The sequence below is a fragment of the Nycticebus coucang genome, chromosome 2, assembly GCF_027406575.1.
Source record: "Nycticebus coucang isolate mNycCou1 chromosome 2, mNycCou1.pri, whole genome shotgun sequence".
NCBI lineage: Eukaryota > Metazoa > Chordata > Mammalia > Primates > Lorisidae > Nycticebus > Nycticebus coucang.
In genome coordinates, this window is record NC_069781.1 from 1,033,474 (window position 1) to 1,054,872 (window position 21,399).

Here is a 21,399-nt window from a genome sequence, read left to right on the forward strand (position 1 = left end):
GTGGGGGTGCCTGAGACCTTGGACGTGGACAGCAGAGCTGTCTTCTGCATCTTTTGCCCTTTGGTGTCACCAGCAGTGTCCCTGTCATGGGGCTGGGCCTGGTCTAGGGTTATCCCTCTTGACCCCAGACCAGGGTGACCTCTTAGGACAGCCCAGTTCTGCCCTCCAGTGTTAAGCATGAAAAGCCCATTGCCTTTATCACTTGTGGAAGATTTTCCTTCCCTAGGAAGCCAGAGCTGGCAGCCACCAGGACAGGGCTATGACTGCTGCCCCTGCACCCTCTACCCAACTCCTGAGTGGGTGGGGCCTTGGTTCTTTTTCCTGCCTGGGTCATACTTCAGAACACCCCATGGCAGCCACCTGGTTTCCCCCTGGGGCAGCAGGCACCCTGGGACTTCCCCTCCTGAGGTACACACCCCAGGCCAGCTTCCAGCCCATACATGTGTGCCTGGAAGGAGTCAGACCTGGAGCCATCTCCTCTGAGGACACCCCCATACTGAGGCATGGAGCTGCCCTCCTGGGGCTATGGTGGGTCCTGAGCAGCTGTGAAGACTTCTCCCACTCACTCCTGGGTCCTCCACAAATATGAAGCCTTTGGGGACCGAGAGTGCCATCTAGGGCCTCCCCTGGAGGGGGTGCTGTGGGCAGAGGCTGTAACTTTGGAACAGATGTCTGAGAACTGAGCCAGGACAGGACTGCGTGGCCACAGCCTCTGTCTACCATGTCGCCTTCCCAGGAGGGGATGCTGGGCAAGGCAGATGCGGCTTCTCCCCCTTGCCCAAGATAGCAAACACGAGTGCTGAGGAGTCCACACCATGTTAAAAGTGAACCTTGTTCTGGGGTCCTGCTCCATGTCCTCTTGCTTCCACCTGTAGACCCCAGACAGGACTGGACAGGACACTTTGGGCCAGGCAACCAGACATTTATTCAGCCCCTCCTTCGAGTGAAGCCCCCACACTGGGCGGCCACTGTGGGCCAAGCCTCGGGATCCAGGTGCATCAGCCGGACACAGCACAGGTGATGTGCCTCACTCCACCGGGAACCTTGAGACACCCCATGGCATCCTCTGGTCTCAGCCTCTGGGCCCCCAGTGCATGGCCAGCCACTGCTTGTGCCCGGCAGCCTTCACCCACTTGCCAATGAGAACAGCCTCCAACCTTCGGGCTTCCACGACGGAGTGGGGATCTTCCGGATGGGACGCTCTGAGGGGTGAGCGGGGCGTCAGTGGGCAGGCAGTCCACCCCCCCCAGCCCAGGAGAGGGCCCAGGGCACCTCCTGCTGCACCTGAGGTCCAGGTGGTGTGCTCCCCCAGGGATGGTGATGGCGACAACCGAGGCGCTCAGGTTCTGCTGAATCTGTGGTCAGTAGAGGGGACTCCTGTCAGGCGTGTGCTCATGAGGCCTGTATGGCCTCGAGGCCCCCACTGTGAAGGAGGTATGACCCATCAGCCCCTACCCATCAGGAAAAGAACCAGAAAGGAAGAGCAGGGAGTAGCAGGGTAGGAGCGAGACTAGGTGTACAGAACAGGTGCGTCCACAGAGCCAATTTGGGTTCTCTGAGAAGATTCTGGAAACTGATCAAGAAAACCTGCACAGGGTCACTTATAAAAACTGAGGAGCCACAGCTGCAGCCATACGACCCATTTTGGGTCAGCAGCCACCCAGACTGGGACTCACCCCGCCGCCTGCCCAGGGGTCCAGGTCACCGTTGGAGAAGATGATGTTGCTGGCAGCTCTGAGGTCTGCAAGGGGCAGGGCAAGGCCTGGTGAGCCAGGGCTGGGGCCACAAGGGCAACCACTACCCCCACCCCACACTGGCCTCACCGCCCCCCCAGAAGTTGGTCTGTAGCCAGTCTGGCCGCGGCCACACGCCCCATGCTTCTTGGCAGTACTGCTGGCGCTGTGCCTCGGTGAACGGGAGGGCAGGGAACATGTCGGTCACGTTGTTGCTGGCAAAGGTCAGGCTGATCTCAGTGCAGGCCTGTGGACACCCATCCTGCCGTCAGGTGGCCATACATGCCCACACCCCACCCACAGGCCCCAGGCTGCCCACAACCCACACCTGGTAGTCCCAGGCCTTGGCATCAGGGCCGGAGCCACAGCCCGTGGGGTCAGCACAGCTGTGGTACAGTTGGTAGATGTCGTAGCAGGGCTCTGTGCCTGAGGCATTGTAGACCAATCCTGGGGAGGAGGGGGGCTGGGGCCAGCGGCAGGACACAGGCACCACACACTCAGGCCACCCAACCTGTCCCCAAGGAAGGGTCTTACAGGTGGGCAGGGCCCTCTGTTCCTGGGGACCCCAGAGGCCTGGCTGAGCAGCATGCTCCTGACAGGCCTGACCCTGGACGAGCCCAGGAAGAATCCTCAGGATGGCCACTGCCTCCCCCAGGGCTGCTGGTGGTCACTCTCACACCCGACATGGCCCTCACCCCACCAGGCCCTGCGCTAGCCTTGGAGTCTCCATACTTGCCCATTTGGGGGTCTGGGGAGACACACCTGCCAGAGCCCGCAGCCCTGTGATCCTCTGGGCCTCACTCAGCAACAGATTGCAGCCCACCTGCATGGAGAGCACAGTACCTCAACAGGGCCCTCGCCAGCTCCCCCTGCAACATGAGGTCACAGCTGGGCCCATCCCTGCCCCTGGGACACTGCTTTGCCCCGATTTCAGCCTTTCTCTACACCAAAAGGAGGCCTTCACCTTGACAGGGTTGGCAGGAAGGTGTCCCATGAAATCGGTAGCGTACGGGTAGTTCATCATGGCCAGCACGGTGAAGGCATTCCGGGTAAACACGAAGAGCTGGGTCTCGTCCTTAGGGCCTGAGAGCGGCTGGCAGGTGCTGAATTCCCGGCTGACTGTGTCATAGGCTGTGGGCACAGCAGAGAAGAGGAGGTTCTAGGGGCTGCAGGCGTGTAGGATGGCTGCCTTGCTGAGGGCAGGGCCTTACCTCCCTGCAGGAACAAGTCCCTGATCTGCTGGAAGGCGTCCCGCACACCCTGGGCACATTTGGGACTCTGGTTCACAAAGTCCTGGAGAAGAGACCATGCTTGTGCAGCTGCCGTGCCACGTCAGCCTGGGGAACCCTGGGCTCTCACTCACCGTGGTAACGTCCCGGAAGAATTGGTCAGGGTCTCCCAGACCTGCCACAGCTATGACAGGTGCACTGGCTGCCAGCGCCCCCGCCACCAGATGGGGGTACTTCATCCTCATGTAGGCGCTGAGCATCCCCCCGTAACTGGGTACAGGGCACAGGCTTAGGGCTGGGGCCCTGCCCAGAGCTGCTCTGCTCCCCCACTTCCTCTCCCTCCTCAGTGGCCCACAGGTGCCACAAGAAGGGTCCAAAACTTCTGAAAGCCCCAAATTCTAATCTCAGGCCCTGTACAGCCTTCACTGGGAAGGGACACCTGGTGGGCACCTGCCCTAAGGACACAGTCAACACCAAGGCGGGTGGGGTCTCCCCACTAGTGTTCCCAGCACTTCCCAGACAGTGCACTCGGCCATGGTGGAGTGGGGTGGGCTTCCCACAGGAGGCATCAGGTGGGGAGGTGGGGGTCAAAGGGTGCAGGGGCCAGAGGGGTGAAGGGTGGGGGTGCAGGAGCCAGGTGGTGCCTGCCCCCAGCCTCTGCACGTGGGCCTAAAGCCCCTTGGCCTGAAGGACAGCACAGGCCCTGCTGCAAGGGACCCACCTCCCACCAAAGGCGATGGTGGGGGCATCCTGAGCCCCCAGGTCCCTCTGCAGTGCCTGGAGCAGCACAGCAAAGTCGGCCAGGGCCTGCTCCACCGTCAGCAGCTCCGTGTAGCCGCGCTGTGTTGACTGCTTGCCGAAGGGAAGTGACTTCCCGTAGTACCGCTGTGGGCGGACACAAGGACCACTGACCCACCATCCCTACTGCCCGCCTGCCCAGGGTGACCGTCCAGGAACTGCTACCCACGTGTTCTGCAAAGACCAGCAGGGCTGCCTGCTGGGCCGCCAGCTCCACGATGAAGCCCGAGTGGTTGGCAAAGGACCACACGTCCCCCTCGTTCCCGGTGTAGAAGAAGATGGGCCCCTCGGCCCTGTCCCAGAACTTGTCTGTGGGGTTGGGGTGTACAGGGGCTGGTGAGGCCAGGGCCACCGGGCTGGGCCCCGGCCAACAGGAGGGGCCTCACCTGACACCAGGAACCGCTGTGGGAAGGTCTTGTTGCCGAACCTCTCAAAGTTGAAATGGTCCAGAAGCTGCTCAAAGTACCTCTCCCGAAAGTCAGGGTTTATGTCGCTGGGGGCTGGGAGGGGAGGGGAAGGATGAGGGTGCCAAGAACCTTGGAGGGGTCAGGGCGGAGGGGCCACATGCCCACACTCACCCCTGGCCTGGAGGCTGTGCAGCCCAAGTGTCAGCAGCAGGACTGGGGCCCAGGGAGGGCCCAGACAGGCCACGGGTGCCCGGCAGCACTGGGGGCTCATGTCTGGGTTTGCCTACAGCAAGCTGGTCACATGAGTGAGCTCACGTGACCGGGACTGCCTCACGTGGCAGCATGGGCGGGGCTGTCCCCTCCTTGGGGCTATATCTGGAGCCCTGAGCAGGGCAGGAGAAGGTTCCTGGCACCCACTATGTCCCATGGAGATGGTCGTCATGGAGACACATAAACAAGTGGAGGGCTGAGCCTGGCGCGGAGGTGGGGGGGGCCTGTCCCCCATTCAAATACAAGAGTGTCCTGAGAGGGTGAGGTTCCCTGGGGCTGCAGGTCCTGGGTGGCCTCCAGCTTCACTGCCAGCTCATTCAACAGCCCACACTGCAGCCAGGCTCTCCCTGTCACCTCTGGGGCCTGTGCTGAGCCAGGGCACATCCCCTGACCCTGCTGCCTAGCCCCTCCCACGCACCCCCCTAACACATGACCCCATCTTGCTGCACTGCCAGCCCCATGAAGACAAGGCCAAAGGCTCTAGGGATCCCATGTGGAGTGACACTGCCTGGAGAAAGGACACAGGCTTGTCCAGGAGACAGCAGGGGGCTATGCAGGTGGATGAGCTGGCAAGAGTTTGGGTGCCCAAGGGCTTGAGCAGGGTGGGCGTATGCCTGTCAGCTCCTGAGAACTGGAGACTCTTCACCTGCTGTGCTGACTGGGCCTGCTGTACCCACATGGCCCTGCCAAGACAGAGGGACAGGGGAGTCGCAGGCCCCTCCTCCCCAGCAACACCAGAGGATAAAAGGTGCCTGGGTGAGGGGCCATTCCAGTGGAGGGGAGTGGCCAGCTTGGCCTCCTGTTGGGCTACATCCATCCAGTCCCCACAGTCCTGCTGGGGTCATGGGCTGGAGTCAAGCTCAGGACAGGAGTGGGGCAGCCCAGCTTCAGGCTGCAGAAGGAAAGTCACCCCGTCCCCACTCCCAGGACTGTCCCTAGCTAATGTGACTCCCAACCCCTGCCCCAACTATCCTGTGTGAGGTGAGAGTGGAGGACTGGTCACATGGTTAGCTCCTCCACTGCCTAAGACTGCAGTGGCTTCAGGGTGGTGTCCGTGTCTCAGTAGCATAGCAGTCATCCCCACCACAGGGCCAGGCTGCAGGTTACAGCAGAGAGGCTAGACTTGAGGACACTTGTAGGCAGCAGGCAAGGACAAGCCAGCAAGACCCTTTCCCAATGGTGGGTATCCAGGCTTCCAGGCATCGTGGTAGAGGCCTGCAGGGAAGCTGCTTCCTCTCTTGCCAATGGCCAGGCCTTGGCAGCCCTTCTAGGAAACAGGGTTTCCCAGGCCTGGGAGGGTGCCCTGCATGGGGCCAGGATCTGCCTAGGGACTGAGGGTGACTGTGGCACTCAGCCTACATCCCTCTTATGGTGTTAGAGCTTCTCCATTGCTCACCACAGCCAGGCCAGGCACCTTTGGGAAGGTGCCCTCAGGCAGCAGGGGTGGGGCTGACAGGTGAGCCAGGCACCCCAGTGGCAGACCCCTCCACAGCCACCAGACTATCTGAGGCTGAGGCCTGTGGCTTCTGCGGGAGGCCTGTGCAATTCCAGGTCTCCTACCTCTGCCCACCATCCCGTGTCTTTGTCAGGTGGTGCTAGGCCAGCGCCACCTACAGCTCACACAGGGCTCTTCATGGGCACCTCTACCCACTCCAGGCAGGAACTGAGTGCAGGGCAGAGGGCACACTGCGACAGACAGACCTATCATCCCACAGGGCTTGCGGCAATCCTAGAGGTCTGGGCTCTGTAGGTGGGGGAACCAGAGCCCAAACATCTCGCAGACCACCCAGCTATACCTGGTATCCTGAGCCCACCTCCACCCTCCACGGCTCACAGATTTGGAGGCCGCTCCCACCCATCACTACTATTTTTTCTGCCCCGGCAGACTTAAAGGTTCCTGGCAATGGGGATGGCAGTGTGAGTTGCAGCCCTGGCAGATGTTTGTCCCATGCAGGGCTGCCCTGGCTGCACCTGTAGGCAGGCCTTCCTGGTCAGTGCAGTGCGCTACTCATGACACAAAATTTACCATGGAACCACTTTCCAGTATTGGATTCAGTGGCATTAAGTACATTTTCACAGGCCAGTTGCGGTGATTCAAGCCTGTAATCCCACCACTTTAGGAAGGGAAGGCAGGAGGATCCCTTGAGACCAGGAGTTCAAGACCAGCCTAAGAAAGAGACCTGGAGCTCCAAAAAGAATAGAAATAGCTGGGTGTTGTGGTGAGCACTTGTAGTCCCACTTACTTGGGAGGCTGAGGCAAGAGGATCACTTAAACTCAAGAGTTTGAGGTTGATGTGAGCTATGATGCCACAGCACTCTACCGAGGGTGGCACAATGAAACTCTGTCTCCAAAAAATAAAAAAATAGAAAAAAATTAGCCAGGTGCCATGGCAGGCACCTGCAGTCCTAGCTACTTGGGAGGCTGAGGCAGGAGGATTGCTTGAGCTCAGAGTTCAAGGCTGCAGTGAGCTATGATGGCATTATTGCACTCTAGCCCTTGTGACAGAACAGAGTGAGATCTTTACCACCATTTTCCAAACTATCCCCCCCAAAGAGAAATTCTGTACCTATCAAACAGTAACCCTACTTGTCCCCCTAGCCTAGCTCCTGGCCTCACCATTCCACTTTCTATGAATTTGCCTAATCTGGATGTCATATAAGTAGAATTATACAGTATTTGTCCTCTTGTGTCTGGCTCAGGTTTATTCGTGTAGTCACAGGTCAATTTATTCCTTTTCATGGCTGCTACATTGAACCTACAGACAGCTTCATCCATCAAGGGACTTGTGGGTCATTCCCATGTTTTAGCTGCTGTGAATAATGCTGCTATGCACTGAGGTCACCACATCCATCTTAAGTCTGCTTTCAGTTTTTTTGTTTTTTTTTTTGTGGTTTTTGGCCGGGGCTAGGTTTGAACCTGCCACCTCCGGCATATGGGACCAGCGCCCTACTCCTTGAGCTACAGGCGCCACCCTGCTTTCAGTTCTTTTGTGTATATCCCAAGAAACAGACTTACTGATCACATTGTAATTTGATGTTTAATTTTTTGAAGAGCCACCATACTGGTTTCCACAAGAAACTGCACCACCCACCAATGGTGCACAAGGGTTCCACTTTCTCCTCACCCTCCCCTACACTCGACATTCGCTTTTTCTTTCTTTCTTTTTTTTTAAAAGACAAGAATCTCAAGCTGTCGCCCTGGGTAGAGTGCTGTGGCATCATAGCTCACAGCAACCTGAAACTCTTGGGCTTAAGCGATTCTCTTGACTCAGCCTCCCAGGTAGCTGGGACTACAGGCATCTGCTGCAACACCCGGGGCTATTTGGGTTGTAGTTGTCATTGTTGTTTGGCAGGTTTGGACTGGATTCAAACCCACCAGCTCTGGTGTATGTGGCTGACGCCCTAGCTGCTGAGCTACAGGCCCTGGCGTGTTTTTTTCTTATAGGAGCTGTCCTAATGAGGGTGAGGTGGTATCTCACTATGGGTTTAATTTGTATTTTCCTAACCATCAGTGATGTTGAGCATCTTTTCATGTGATGACTGGGCCATTTGTATATCCTCTTTGGAGAAATATCTATTTAAGTCCTTTACCCATTTTTTTTTTTTTTTGAGAGTCTCAAGCTGTCGCCCTGGGTAAAGTACTGTGGCGTCACAGCTCACAGCAACCTCCAACTCTTTTTTTTTTTTTTTGTAGAGACAGAGTCTCACTGTACCGCCCTCAGGTAGTGCCATGGCATCACACGGCTCACAGCAACCTCTAACTCTTGGACTTCCGCGATTCTCTTGTCTCAGCCTCCCGAGCAGCTGGGACTACAGGTGCCCGCCACAATGCCTGGCTATTTTTTTTGTTGCAGTTTGGCCAGGGCTGGGCCCGAACCCGCCACCCTCGGCATATGGGGCCGGTGCGCCACTCACTGAGCCACAGGCACCGCCCATCAACCTCCAACTCTAGAGCTTAAGCAATTCTCTTGCCTCAGCCTCCCAAGTAGGTGGGACTACAGGCACCTGCCATAATGCTCAGCTATTTTTTGTTGTTGTTGTTGTTGCAGTTATGGTTGTTTTCGCTGGCCTGGGCTGGGTTCAAACCCACCAGCCTTGGTGTATGTGGCCGGCACCCTACCCACTGAGCTATGGGCACTGCCCCTTTACCCATTTTTTTGAATTGGGTTTTTGTTGTTTTATTTCTATTTTAAGTATTCTGGATTCAATCCCTTGTCATACAAGATTTGCAAATAATTTTCTCCTGTTCTGTGAGTTACCTTTTTAATCTGTTGAGCGTGTCCTCTGATGCAAAAAAATCATGAGGATGAAGTCCAATTTGTCTATTTTTTTCATTTCTTGCTTGTGCTTTTGGTGTCATATATCTAAGGATCTATTGCCAAATTCAAGGTTATGACAATTTATCCTGGATGGGCACAGTGGCTCACACCTATAATCCTAGATTCGGGGAGGCCAAATGGGGAGGATCCCTGGAACTCAGGATCCTGAGCAAGAGCAAGACCCTTTGTCTACTAAAAAAAAAAAAAAAAAAAAATAGAATCCTAGCATTCTGAGAGGCTGAGGTGGGTGGATCACCTGAGCTCACGGGTTGAAGACCAGCCTGAGCCAGCGTTGAGACCTTGTCTCTAAAAATAGCCAGGTGTTGTGGCAGGAGCCTGTGGTCCCAGCTACTTGGGAGGCTGAGACAAGAGAATTGCTTCAACCCAAGAGATTGAGGTTGCTGTGAGCTATAATACTATAGCGCTGTACCGAAGGCAACAAAGCAAGACTTTGTCTCATTGTTTAGCTGGCCAGGGCTGAGTTCGATCCCTCCAGCCTTGGCGTATGTGGCTGGCGCCGTAACCACTGAGCTACGTAGGGGCTATGAGCCTACGTCAACTTTTTGTTACAGGTCCATTGAGATTTTTATATCTTCTTGAATTAGCTTAGGTTGTTTGTTCATGTGTTTCTGGGACTTTGTCCATTTCTTTTTGATTAAAGATTCTGTTAGCTTACACTTGTTGATACTATTCTATTATCACCCTTTGTAGTTCTGTACAGGTCAGTAGTGACGCCCCTCTTTCATTTCTGATGATAGTTATTTGTGTCTTTTCTTCTTTGTCAGTTTAGCAAAAGATTTGTCAATTTGTTAATCCTTCTAAGAATCAGCTTTTGTTCTGAGATTGTTTTACTTTTCTCCACCCTACTCTCTACTGTGTCCTTTCTTCTGCTTTGGATTTAGTTCACTCTTCTGTTCCTAGTTCTTTTATTTGTGAAGTTAGGTCACTGATTTGGGATCTTTTTTTTTTTTTTTTTTGAGATAGAGTTTCACTTTGTCACCCTCGGTAGAGTGCCATGGTGTCACAGCTCATAGCACCCCTCAAACACTTGGGCTTAAGCGATTCTCTTGCCTCAGCCTCCCAAGTAGCTGGAACTATAGGCGCCCACTACAATGCCCAGGTATTTTTTGGTTGTAGTTGTTGTTTGGCAGGCCTGGGCTGGATTTGAACCTGCCAACTCCGGTGTATGTGGCTGGCATGAGCTACAGGTGCCAAGCCTTTTTTTTTTTGAGACATAGTCTTACTACCCACTCAGTGCCGTGGTATCACAGCTCCTGGCAACCTCAAAGTCGTGGGCTTAAGCGATTCTCTTGTCTCAGGCAACCTCAAACTCTTGAGCTTAAGCAATTCTCTTGTCTCAGCCTCCCAAGTAGCTAGGACTACAGGTGCCTGCCACAACCCCGGGTATTTTTGTTGTTGTTGTCCTTGTTGGTTGGCAGGCCTGGGCTGGGTTCGAATCCTCTAGTGTTATGTGGCTGGGCTACGGGCACTGAGCCTCTTACAACAGCTTTTAACTTAAAGTACATTTTAATTAATATTGATATAAACAACCCAGCTCTCTTCTGGTTACTACTTTTTTTTTTTGAGACAGAGCCTCAAGCTGTTGCCCAAGGTAGAGTGCCGTGCTCACAGCAACCTCCAACTCCTGGGCTTAAGCGAGTCTCCTGCCTCCACCTCCCAAGTCGCTGGGACTACAGGCGCCCGCCACAACGCCCGGCTGTTTCTTGGTTGTAGCCATCAATGTTGTTTGGTGGGTCCGGGCTGGATTTGAACCCGCCAGCTCAGGTGTATGTGGCTGGCGCCTTAGCCACTTGAGCCACAGGCGCAGAGCCTCCTTCTTCCATCTTTCTAGACGACATGTCACCCGTGCCCAGAGAACCCCCAAACCTGCTTCCCCTACCAAGACTCTGCTCCCAACACCACCCAGCACCTATGACATCTCCACACTGCCTCCCAGGCACCTCAAACTGGACAGCTCATAACAAAGTGCCTCAGCATCCCCACACTGGGTCCTACTCAGCCTTCACGGGCCCCTCCCCATCACCACACACACGTACCCAGCCCAGCCCTGTGAGCGTCCTCCAACCACACGCTACCCCCACAACCAGGCAGCTCCGATCTTCCTGTCTCCTGCCCTCAACGTCTCCACCCAGCAGCTAGAACAATTTCCATAGCGAACAACCTTAGATGTCCTGTCTGCCCTAACGTTTTCCTGTGCATGTCCACGCCCCTCCAGGTCCCATAGGACCACGGTTGGACTAACCCAGCCCCCTTTCCTCAGTCCCTGAGAATTTCACTTCCCTGGAATATACCAGAGTCTCCCTTGCCTCCCTCAGTCTCACTAAGGCTCAACCCACCTCTCCTCCCTGCCCAGTGCCACTGCCTTCTCAGCTTCCGGGTCTTGTCCTCAATGCCTCGTCCTCAGTGAGGCTGCCCCCCCACGCCGGTTATTCCCTCCACGTCCCGTTCTCTTCCACACAGGACAAACACCACCTGCCACACGTCTCCTCCTCTTTGTTGCTGGCTATTCCCCAGACCCCACCCCAAGCTTGTGGCCACACTAGAGAAGGGACAGGTCTGTTTTATTCATTGATGTGAAGCCAGCACCTAAGACAGGAACCAGTCTAGAGTCAGTGTTCAAAGAGAATGAGGGAGGAACACACGTCTTGCTTTTCCCAAGCGTTATCCAACCCAGAATGAGCCAGCGTGAGGTAAAAACACGAAACACATGGGAAGGAAAATAACAACTCTTCTCAATCTGTTTAAAATAACATTTACTAATCTGAAACACTTCTGGAAGGAGCCCCCAGGTTAATCCCATCCTTGGTGTACTAAAAGTACCTGAGATAAAATCCCTGGAATGTCTTCTCGGTTACCATCTGCCTCCTGAGGAGCTGGTAAGACAGGTGGATTTGCTGGTTTCAACCCAGGAACTTCTGGCCTCTTCTGCTGGCCTGACACTCAAAGCTGAACAAGAGAATCTTCTTTACCTCAAACATGTCACAGGCCCAGAGAGATATAAATAAACTCCCTCCCCAAACTCCTGTGGGTGTTGTCTGCTACACAGCAACACAACGAGAACGAAAAGTCACTGAAATGAATTCAGGAATGGCCAAAGGGAACGGGTCTTTTTATAAGCACTTAGCAGTCTGTCTCCTTATGCACAACACACCCCAAGGCTTCACCTGAATGCTTTCCGCTTCAGAAAGTACAGCATGGTGGCAGACAGGCAATCTGTCTGAGCAACCTGCAGCAGCTCTTTACCTTCCTCCTACACACAACCATCTTGGAGAAATTCAGAAGAGTCTCTACATCCTCACCAGACCTCTCCCTGCTCTTTCCAAACACACCATAACGAGTGTTAGGAAATCTGTGTACTTAGTTATTCACGTAATTCTTTAGCTCACGACTTGATTCACTCTAAGGCAGAGTGGCCAGAGACATCAGTACTTACACCAGATACCTAGAAAGCAGCCAGACAGCATCAAATTAACATCTACCTTCTAGTCAGATGCTTCTAGCCAAATACAGTTCTACCTTTCTCTTGCCAATTCCTTGCCATATTTGCCGCCTGGAGCTGTTTACGGTAGAATGCAAGACCGCTTCTGCCCAGGCAACCCTCAGCCCCTCGACACAAGTACCCCCTCAGGCACACGAGTCCCGGATACCTTTCCACTGGTCAGCCAAACTGGCGTAGGACAGGAGTCCACAGAGAATCAGAAAGGCGAAGAGGAAGAGAATCGCATTCCGCTGTAATCTCGACAGTTGCTTCCATTTCTAAGGGAGGGACAGAAAATGACATTTCTTACTGAAGATACCCGCAGCTGAAAGTCTCTTCAACTGTCACAATTTAATGAGGACAATGAGTAATTCAGAAAGATCCAGTGTTCGGTCCCACTTGTTTTGAACAGGGACAAGACCCTCTCAGCAGGGATTGACACTGCTGGGACGATCTACAGCAGATGTCATGAGACACGAGTATAAGAACAAACGCAGAAAACACTCGTGTCCTGTCTCGTGGGCAGTGGAGAAGACGCCCGAGATTCCCGTGTCTGGCTCGGGCACCCGACCCGGACGTGCACCTGCCCCGAAGCGGTGTCAATTCCCTTCGGCCCGAGACCGCCACGAACACCCTAGTTAAACGAGCAGGGCTCGTCCCTACTCGTCGTACCGAGGGGCGCGTACGCTACGGGGACCCTAGGTTTCCGTCCCAAGAGAGGCCGGCGCCCGGGCAGCACCTTACAGAAACAGGGAACGAAGCCCGGACAACCAGCCGGAGCTCTGGGCCGCCTCCCACGGCCACCTTCCAGCAAAACAGGGGCGGCTGACACGGGCGCAGGCAAGCCGACCCGGAGCTCCGCCGCCCGAAACGAACAGCTGCCCCTTTCCGCGGGACGCAGGTTGGCTAGGGGTGGCGCGGGGGGACATCAGGCCCGTGCGGACCGTGTCCGAGCGCCTCGGCAAGTCTTGCTATTGTCGTAAATCTCGCCAAGGGTCAGCGTCACCGAGATGAAGTCCCGATGCGGTGGCGGTGGCGGTGGCGGCGGATACATGACGGCGGCAACGGCCCGGGGGACCCTGCCCACTGGCGGCGTCAGGAAGTCGGCTTGTGAGAGGAGCCTAGAGCTCCGCTTCTCCAACCCTCGCGGGCAGCCATTGCAGCGTTGTCAACACCCCGCCCATCGCGCTCTCCGCGCCTGCGCCCGACCGGGAGGATTCGGGTTTCCGGGGTTGGGGGGGAGTGGTTATTACATTTTATGGAGCCTGCAGACCACTGCGCGCCTGCGCCCTGACCTCTCGAACACCGCGCTTGCGCCCGCCCGAGCCTAAGCCCGACTACACCTGCGCAGAACTTCTGGGATTGTAGCCGCGGCCGCAGGCACAGAGTTGGCCTGGTTTCCGGCCAGGGGCGTGGCCTCTGCTGGGAGCGCCCGGCGCCTTTGCCTTTCCGGTCTCCGGCCGCAGCCCTTCTGGCTTCGTGTTGTCGCGCAGGACCCGATTTGCCCGCAGCCTCGCCCTAGTGGGGCGACACACATACCCGGGTATCTCGGCCCGGAAGGCGGCCGGACGGCGCCGCCGAATCGGCAGGGACCCCCCGGCTCCCGGAACCTGCCCCGCGGGGCCCGGGCTAATGCCGACTCCCATAAGAAATCCCTGCGACCTTCGTCGGTTTTTGTAACATTTGGCTTCAAAACAGTTTATGTGGACTTCTCCTTGCCCTTAAAGATTTCCCTTCCCTCACCACCACCTCCCCCCTCATCGCCTGTAGCTTGCTGTAGTTTTCATACCCTGAAATGCCCTTTTTATTTTTTAGCAAAATATAGTCTCCTGTATTATGGAGAGGCTGTCTCTCAGCTGCTTTCTAGGTTGACTGCACATGCAACTCTGCTGTCAGTCCCAACAGTGCCCGGGAGAGTCACCAGGCGGTCAGAGCTGGGCGTGCAGAGCCCACCCCTGGAGAGTGCCCCAAGTTTCCAGAACCCCTAGGTTGTCTCAGGCCTGCCTGAGACCCTGGTGAAGAGCTGGACGCGGGAGCACAAGGGAATTCCCAGGCACCTGGGTGGGGTCTCCGCCGTCCTGTGTGGACTCCTGTTCCCAGGGAGGCCTCAGGAGTCCCTGTTCACAGCTGTGAACACCTGATGACTGTTCCTACCACCCACCCGTGTGGTCAACAACTGCACTTGCCAGGGTAGTAATGATCACAGCACCTAGTATTTCTTGGAATTGTCCTATTCGTAGGCTATCAGAATGTCAGTAGTCTTCAAAGCTCAGTTGTCTTATTAGTAGTTGCCTGCAGTTAGGGATGGGGTAACATGAGGGAGGTCTTAGGGTAATGGGTGGGCTAATCTACACCTGGACAACTTCAAGCGCTGTACCAGTGTCACATTCCTGTGTTCTTATCCTATAAACATGTAAGATCCATCCGTTGGTGGAAATTTGTGAAGCAGCTTTGGGGTCTTGTGTTTTGCAACTCTACATGATGGAAACGTTAAAAAAATAATAATGAAGTTTTTTGAAGAATTTGTCTAATAACTGTACTTCTGTAGAAAAGAGGTTGCATAGTTGTTGTTGCCCTGGCCAGGAAGGTATCTGTGTTATCTCACACTGGCCTGGGCCTCTCCTGCCCCAGGCTGTGTGCTTGTCTATGGAGCAGCTAACAGAAGAGTCCTAAGGTACACAGTTTGCTTCTGAGTTTTGCAACAAGGTGGTTGGCAGGGCCTGGGTAGAAGCGTAAGTCCTCTAGGCTTTGGTTCTAAAAGTGGCAAGGTGTAGGCCTGTCCCTGCTGCTTTACTCGTCTGAATATGGTGAGATGGAGCCCTTGTCCACTCTATGGCACAGGAGAAATCAGCTGCATCTAAACCCACCCTTCCAGATAGCATCCCTCCTCTGGAGAAACCAGTAGGAATGCATGTAGATTGTCCATGTTAGGCTGTGGGCCACAGTGGTGGGGACAGGTGAAAATTTAGCAGCAAGCTCCTTTTCATAGCTCTCTTCACACAAGGGGGTGAGGTTGGTGCCACTGTCCTTTCCCAGATGAGAATGCAGTGCATCCCAGAGCAAAAACACCATGGTAAGAGCCTGGGGCCAGCTGGTTCCCCAGCCTTGTCTAGGGTACAGGGCCAAGGCACCAAATATGGAAGCTGCCTCCCCATCCCAGCAGTTTGGGAGGAGGCTGAGCACCAAGATCTGTGAAGCTATAGGCAGATGGGGTACGAGGTGGTGTTCCCATCTCAGTTAAATCCCAGATTAAGTAGCATCCATCATAAGAGACCACCAGTATTGGTCCTACTTGTTCTTGGGACAAGCATCTAATGAAGCCTGAAGCTGACCGTAACCAAGGCTGAGAGGTGGAGGCCTCCTCTCAGGAAACAGGGAAGGCAGGCAGGGAGTACTGGCTTCAGCCTCAGGTGACCAGGCCAAGCTGCTCATGAGGCCACCTCTATCAGACAGCTGGGCCACTTCTGTTGGGGAGTCAGACTGTGACGTCCCACCTTGCTCTAGTTATTGGTTCAGGTGCCAGTGAGGAAAAGGGCAGCCCCTTTGAACATGCCCCAATAGGGAATGGAATTGTCCACCTTGTTGTGCTTCCTCATTTTAAAGTGCAGAAGAGCATCTTGGCTGGGGCTCATGCCTTTTCACCCTAGGTCAAGAATCCAGTGGCTCTGTGCGCTGGCCAGGGCTGGCTTCCCAAGGGACATCCTGTCTTGCTCTTCCCAGCTGACACCACACCTCTGTTGGGTCCCAGACAAAGCTTCCTTTCAGTCTCATTCTCCAAGGTCCTGAGTCTTCTCTGCCTCTCAGCTGGACCCCACAGCATGCTGCAGTCACTTATGTCCAGGGGTGACAGGTGAGGCCCCACCCCTGGGGAGTAATCCAGTACATTTCCTTCTGTTTTTCTTTTTTTTTTTTTGGTTTTTGGCCGAGGCTAGGTTTGAACCCACCACCTCCGGCATATGGGACTGGCGCCCTACTCCTTGAGCCACAGACGCCACCCTCCTTCTGCTTCTTGCAGGCTGGAAAGGCACTGTGACCTCCAGAGTACAGCCTACTGTGACCTCCAGAGCCCCAGGCCAGGGCCACGGCCCCAAAAACCTTGGGGCTGGCATACAGAAGCAAGTTAGGACTCTGGTGGCTGCAGCACCCTGACCTGGTTCTCATCCAGGATGAGTGGGGACTGGAACTCCCGGCCTTGCAGGTACACTTCCAAACCCTAGAGACAAGCAGGTCACAACAACCATGTGGCCCCAGCACCTGGCAGGATCCCAGCTCTCCCAGGTATCAGGACGGCTTCAGGGACCCAGACAATATGCCCACCTCGGGGCCACCTAAGACCCCATTGTGACCCCAGGTCAGTATGAGACTCTCTTCGCAAGATTAGGACTGACCTTTTGGAGGGGGGATAGGGCCTACCCCAGACAGATGGCAGCAGGGAACTACAACCCTCTCTCAGCCAGGCTCAGGCCTGGGTCATCCCCATTCACCCCTCCCAAGACCTGCAAAAGCCTCTGGAAACCCACCGCACCTAATACCCACAAAATCCTCTGCAACTTAAGGACTCATCTACCCTGTTGACAAACTGAGGCAGAGCTGTGCCTCCTCCACTCAAGCACTACCTGTCCCCAGACAGGCCTCATCTGAGTTACACAAGCCTGACTCCAGAAAAGCCCCAGAACAGGAGAGGGACTCTTACCTCTCCAGAGTAAGACACTAAGGGTGATATCTCACAGATGGCTGGAGGGTCTCCATTCAGGGGCAAGCTGAGAGAAGTGTACTTGTCAGCATCTGCTGCCCAGTCCTCCCCAGCACCCCCTGAAACAGGAGGTGGCCCAGCAAGCTAAGCCCCCCACACTGGCTCCCTGTAGCTCCTTCTCAGCAAATACCTCTTCCTGTGGATACCTGAACCCTGAACAGGTGTGCCCCTATGATGGGCCCTAGTTTGGGATAGAAAGCACTCCTGGCATCCCACACACAGCCAGGCAGCCAGATTTAGGTGGTGGCAGGAGATGGAAACTAAACATCCTTTTCCTTCCTGCTCTGAAAGCCAAAAATCCCTAAGCCATGCCTACGGCTAGTTCCAAAGCTATGAATGAGTTGGGGAGGGCTAAGATCCGTGGCTTCCCTCCATCCCTAAGCAGTACGTGAGGCTCACCATGCACCCTGGAGCTTATACCATGGCCACTTATACCTAGTATGGCACCAGGTAGGAAGCTTCCTCCTCAACTTAGATGGTGGCAGAGCCAACAGGGCCCTAGGCCCGAGTATTGGGGCCCCTGACAACCTGCCTCTTCTGGCTATACCTCAGGGCCCACCCTCACCTGGGCAGCTCGGGAAGCTGGGCCCCGTGTGCATCCAGGAAGCGGGCCCCAGCCTGTAGAGCCCACTGGTAGTGCTGGGTGAGCAGGGCCTGCCGGACAGTGCAAGGGCTGTCCCTGTCGGCTGGGTCAGCATTCTTCAGTGGGGAAAACTCCTCTTCCCGTAGTACTTCAAAGGCTACGAAGTTTCTGATGGGGAAAAGGGCAGGTCACTCCACACCCCAGCCCAGAGTCCCTGATCTGGGCAGGGTTTCTAGTGACAAAGGGAGTCAGTTCTGAAAAGCAGCAGGGCTAGGGAGGAACCCCACAGACAGGAAGTGAGTCTTCATACCTGAGACCCGGGGGATGGCTCAGGTCCTCTCTTCCATCCCCACTAGCCAAAGGCCCAGACTCTGGAACCCTGAGGTTGAGGACTATGCACCCTGGGAGCTTCCCCTGCAACCCAGCCTGTAACACCTCCTTAACCCTGGGTGAGGGACAGGAGGGCCTAGGAGGTGGGACCATTGTCCCCCCCAAGGACTTCAGCTGCCCCAGATGTTCCCTATGTGCCCATCCTGGAGGCTGCTTCCTCTCAAAGGCAAGGGCATCCTGGCCTTCTCCCCCGAGGCCCCTTGGCCCCTCAGTGAACCTCCATTTCCCTGTCTGGATAGGCCTTAGAACCCACCACCAAAACAGAGAGAGGAGAGAAGGAAAAAATAAATGACTTCTACCACTAACTTAGCAAACTGGAACACATCGAACACAAACTTCTCCATCTTTATCGCATTTGGTTTTAGCGGCTTTATCAGATTTCCCTCTTCATCTACGTACGGGACCTTCTTCACTGCCACATGTGGCTTCAGCAAGGGCTCAGACTCCCTGGGGAGCAGGAGGGCAAAGGGGGAGGAAAGGTACGGTTCAGAGGGCCTTGTCTCCATCTGTGGGCAAACCTGGCTATGTAGGACAGGCTGGCAGATAAACTCCACAAGAACAGAAGCAGCAGAATCAAGATCTCTAGGGGGCACACAGGTCACTCTCCCTGCACCCCCAATACCAAGAGCCAGGCACCATCAACCACATCCTGCCCAGATGAACAGAACCTGGCAAGCCCTGGGGCAGACATGGCACCTGTGGGCACCAGGGCAGTTAAACAGGAGGAGGGAGACATGGCCACAGAGCTTCACAACAGCTGCCAGCAGAGCACAGCTCATGTCGCATCTCCAGAGCCTTTGGTTTGTTTAAACACAAGAACCTTTCTGCATCCAAGCCCATCAGCCCCTTTTGACATAGCAGGGCCAACTCAGGCTAGACTCCAGTTGCTGTAGTGGCCCAGGGCCCTCAGCCCAGTCTGAACCCACCAGTTGCTGGTCGGCACAGGTTTGTGTGGCTGGCACTCCTCAGCCACCTGCTGCTGCACACCTGGTAACCATCTGGAGAAAACCTCGGGTGAAAAAATGGTTGCAGATGTTGCCTGCATGGTAGAGCAGACGCCCATCTGAGGCACACAGCTGCGCAGTCTCAGAGCTGATCTCGCTGTACTCCAGCACCTGGGGCACACCGTCCACCTGGCACACCACGCCCACAGGTTCCTCGGGGTACGCCTTTTCCACCACCTGTAGTCAGGGCCAAGGGTAGGCTCGGAAAGCTGGGCGGACCAAGCTGGTGGAGGGGCAGAGTTCAGGGAGGGCTACGGCAGGGGGCTCACCTTGGCGCCACAATCCGCCCCCTGCAGCACGCAGAAGCCTATGAAGACTGGGTCAGCCAGCCGCACCAAGATGTTGTCCACACAATACACGTGCACAAACTCCACTCCCCGGCGCTCCATGTCCTCCAGGACCTGGTGGTCCGTTAGCCCGCGATATAGGCCACCATTGCCGTCTATAGAGAACAGAAGGCTCCACCCAGGACTCACCCGCTCGTCCATGCCATGATGGAGGCGGGCTCTGGGTCATTCCCCAAATAGCCCTGGAGGTGTAAGCAGGGAATCAGGGTCCAGAGAGGGCAAGCAACTGGCCTAGGACCACATAGCCTCCTAGGGCCTGGAACCCATATATCTAGACCCCCAGCTACACTTACTGTCTCAGGGGTGGGCCGTACCTGGGGCCATAGCGACTTTGTCTTTCCGCTCCAGGATAGCCTTGCCCTCAAAGGTCACGGCAGGCAGCATGCGCTGCTCAAACATGACCACGTTGGCAGGCTCCAGGCCGAAGAAGTTGTGCTCCTTGAAGAACTCAGCAGTGGGCCCCAGGGTGAACTCACTGGTCATGATGTACCTGCAGGGACCCAGGGGTGAGCCGCCTCAGGGACAGCCGGCCCTGCTGGGATTCAATTCTGCTGCCACTGCAGGAAGGCCTCAAACTGGAAGAGTCTAGGGCTGTGCTGAAGTTGTGGCTCAGATCCTGGAGATAGGGCTGGGTCTACAAGGGAAAGAGTCATTCTGGGGACAAGCCAAGGAGGGAGGACACACCAGGGCACAGTGCAGCGTGTCCCCCGGCGCTCCCCGGCCAGCTGCTCCACCCGCCGAATCCGCTCCGCCTGCAGCTGGTATAACGTCTTCCCGCTGGGCAGTCCCACACAATACATGCCCTTGGGGTAGGCCACACCCAGGCGAGTGCCCTGCCCGCCGGCCAGCAGCAGAACAGCCACCTTGTTCTGGGCAATCTGGCGGAAGCCTGGGGGTATGGAGCGTCATGAGCAGAACCCTGGGACCTGCCACACAACCACCCTTCACTTTAGGGCCAACCAGACCTGGGCGTGGGGCTCAGGGACTTCGCACGCATGAGGCGGCATCACACAGCTCACAGCAACCTCCAACTCCTGGGCTTAAGCGATTCTCCTGCCTCAGCCTCCCGAGTAGCTGGGACTACAGGCGCCCGCCACAACGCCCGGCTATTTTTTGGTCGCAGTTTGGCCAGGGCCGGGTTTGAACCCGCCACCCTCGGTATATGGGGCCGGCGCCTTACCGACTGAACCACAGGCGCCGCCCCCGGAAGAAGACTTCTCAAAGAGGCGAGGCAACCTAACTCCTCCAAGCTCCAACTCTCCCGTACCACTCTGGACGCCACCCCACTCTCGGCCGCCCAGCCGTCTGCCACGCCTACCTTCGTCCTCCCAGCGCCGCCGCGTCGCAGGGTCGCTGCGGCTCGCGCTGCCCACGCGCTCGGGGGGCAGGGGCCGCAGGCGCTCGGCCAGGTCGGGCGGCGGCCCAGGGGGACTCTGGCAGGCCGCGGCCGCTTGCTGGCAGTGCTCGCGCAGCGTCTCGGGTTCCAGGGCCGCCAGCTCCGCCAGCAGCGCGGCGCGCTGTCCCGGCGCCAGCTCTGGCCAGAAGCGCAGGAGGTGCTCCTGGCCAGCGCGCTGTAGCCGGGCGCGCACGTCCCCCTCCGAGGTCATGGCACAGCTACGGCCGCGGTCCGCGGATAGTCTCGTGATCCGCGTGCTCAGACCTGCATCACGGGATCGGCGGGCGGTACAGACCCCAGAGAGGCGGGCCCGGGACGCCCCGCCTCCACCCCGCCCAGGCCCTGCCCACCCCCGCCGGGGTCGCAACTCCGCCCGGTTGATCTCTAGCCCGGTCCTACTCCCTCCTCCCCAGCGGGCCAGTCTGTCCTGTCCCAGAACTGGGCCCCGGCGCCACCGCATCTCTCCTGCCTGCGCCTGCCTCTCTGCGTTCACCAAGAGCACTCTGAGCCCCTGCCCCTGACTGGGTCCCCCCAGCTCGTGTCCTCATCCCTGCCCTGCTCCAGGCCCAGTCTCCGCACCGGGCCCGAAAGCCCAACCCACTCCCAGAGCCTGGTCCAGTCCGGGTCCCATCCCCCACACGTCCGCCCCTGGCCCGGGTCCTCTCCGTGTC

The 21,399-nt window shown here is 56.4% G+C and overlaps 2 protein-coding genes across 4 annotated transcripts; both read right to left on the reverse strand.

Annotated features, from left to right (window-relative positions):
- Nucleotides 1–901: 901 nt before the first annotated feature.
- On the reverse strand, nt 902–4,644 carry DPP7 (dipeptidyl peptidase 7). Its single transcript, XM_053557160.1, has 13 exons — nt 4,339–4,644; nt 4,147–4,260; nt 3,930–4,069; nt 3,684–3,847; nt 3,097–3,232; nt 2,945–3,026; nt 2,698–2,864; nt 2,496–2,556; nt 2,062–2,180; nt 1,824–1,980; nt 1,677–1,741; nt 1,285–1,355; nt 902–1,202 (listed from the first exon to the last, which is right to left on the reverse strand). Exons 1-13 carry the CDS (start codon nt 4,436–4,438, stop codon nt 1,073–1,075), a joined length of 1,506 nt encoding a protein of 501 aa, XP_053413135.1. The 5' UTR covers nt 4,439–4,644; the 3' UTR covers nt 902–1,072.
- On the reverse strand, nt 4,147–21,020 carry UAP1L1 (UDP-N-acetylglucosamine pyrophosphorylase 1 like 1). 3 transcript variants are annotated; one of them, XM_053557133.1, is made up of 12 exons: nt 20,651–21,020; nt 20,017–20,221; nt 19,647–19,822; nt 19,255–19,427; nt 18,969–19,162; nt 18,288–18,428; nt 17,574–17,759; nt 16,949–17,015; nt 16,406–16,468; nt 12,425–12,533; nt 11,598–11,723; nt 4,147–4,260 (listed from the first exon to the last, which is right to left on the reverse strand). In XM_053557133.1, the coding sequence occupies exons 1-11, from the start codon at nt 20,937–20,939 to the stop codon at nt 11,629–11,631; spliced, it is 1,698 nt and encodes a 565-aa protein (XP_053413108.1). In that variant the 5' UTR covers nt 20,940–21,020; the 3' UTR covers nt 4,147–4,260; nt 11,598–11,628. The 3 variants fall into 3 exon arrangements, with proteins under 3 accessions (XP_053413108.1, XP_053413116.1, XP_053413123.1); XM_053557148.1 differs by lacking the exons at nt 4,147–4,260; nt 11,598–11,723 and adding an exon at nt 11,793–12,219 and having other exon boundaries at nt 20,651–21,019; XM_053557141.1 differs by lacking the exons at nt 4,147–4,260; nt 11,598–11,723 and having other exon boundaries at nt 11,790–12,533; nt 20,651–21,019.
- Between the last annotated feature and the right edge of the window lie 379 nt (nt 21,021–21,399).

What these genes read in the sequence shown, in the direction of transcription:
- DPP7 (XM_053557160.1), bottom strand. Translation starts at nt 4,438, where the DNA reads ATGAGCCCCCAGTGCTGCCGGGCACCCGTGGCCTGTCTGGGCCCTCCC. An exon ending in AGGGCTGCGGGCTCTGGCAG is followed by an intron (nt 2,181 to 2,495) that starts GTGTGTCTCCCC and finishes CCTCCTCCCCAG; the next exon opens with GATTGGTCTACAATGCCTCA. An exon ending in GCACACCACCTGGACCTCAG is followed by an intron (nt 1,203 to 1,284) that starts GTGCAGCAGGAG and finishes CTCACCCCTCAG; the next exon opens with AGCGTCCCATCCGGAAGATC.
- UAP1L1 (XM_053557133.1), bottom strand. Translation starts at nt 20,939, where the DNA reads ATGACCTCGGAGGGGGACGTGCGCGCCCGGCTACAGCGCGCTGGCCAG. An exon ending in ACACGCTGCACTGTGCCCTG is followed by an intron (nt 19,823 to 20,016) that starts GTGTGTCCTCCC and finishes GGGTCCCTGCAG; the next exon opens with GTACATCATGACCAGTGAGT. An exon ending in TCATCCTGGATGAGAACCAG is followed by an intron (nt 12,534 to 16,405) that starts GTCAGGGTGCTG and finishes TCCCTCCCTTAG; the next exon opens with AAATGGAAGCAACTGTCGAG.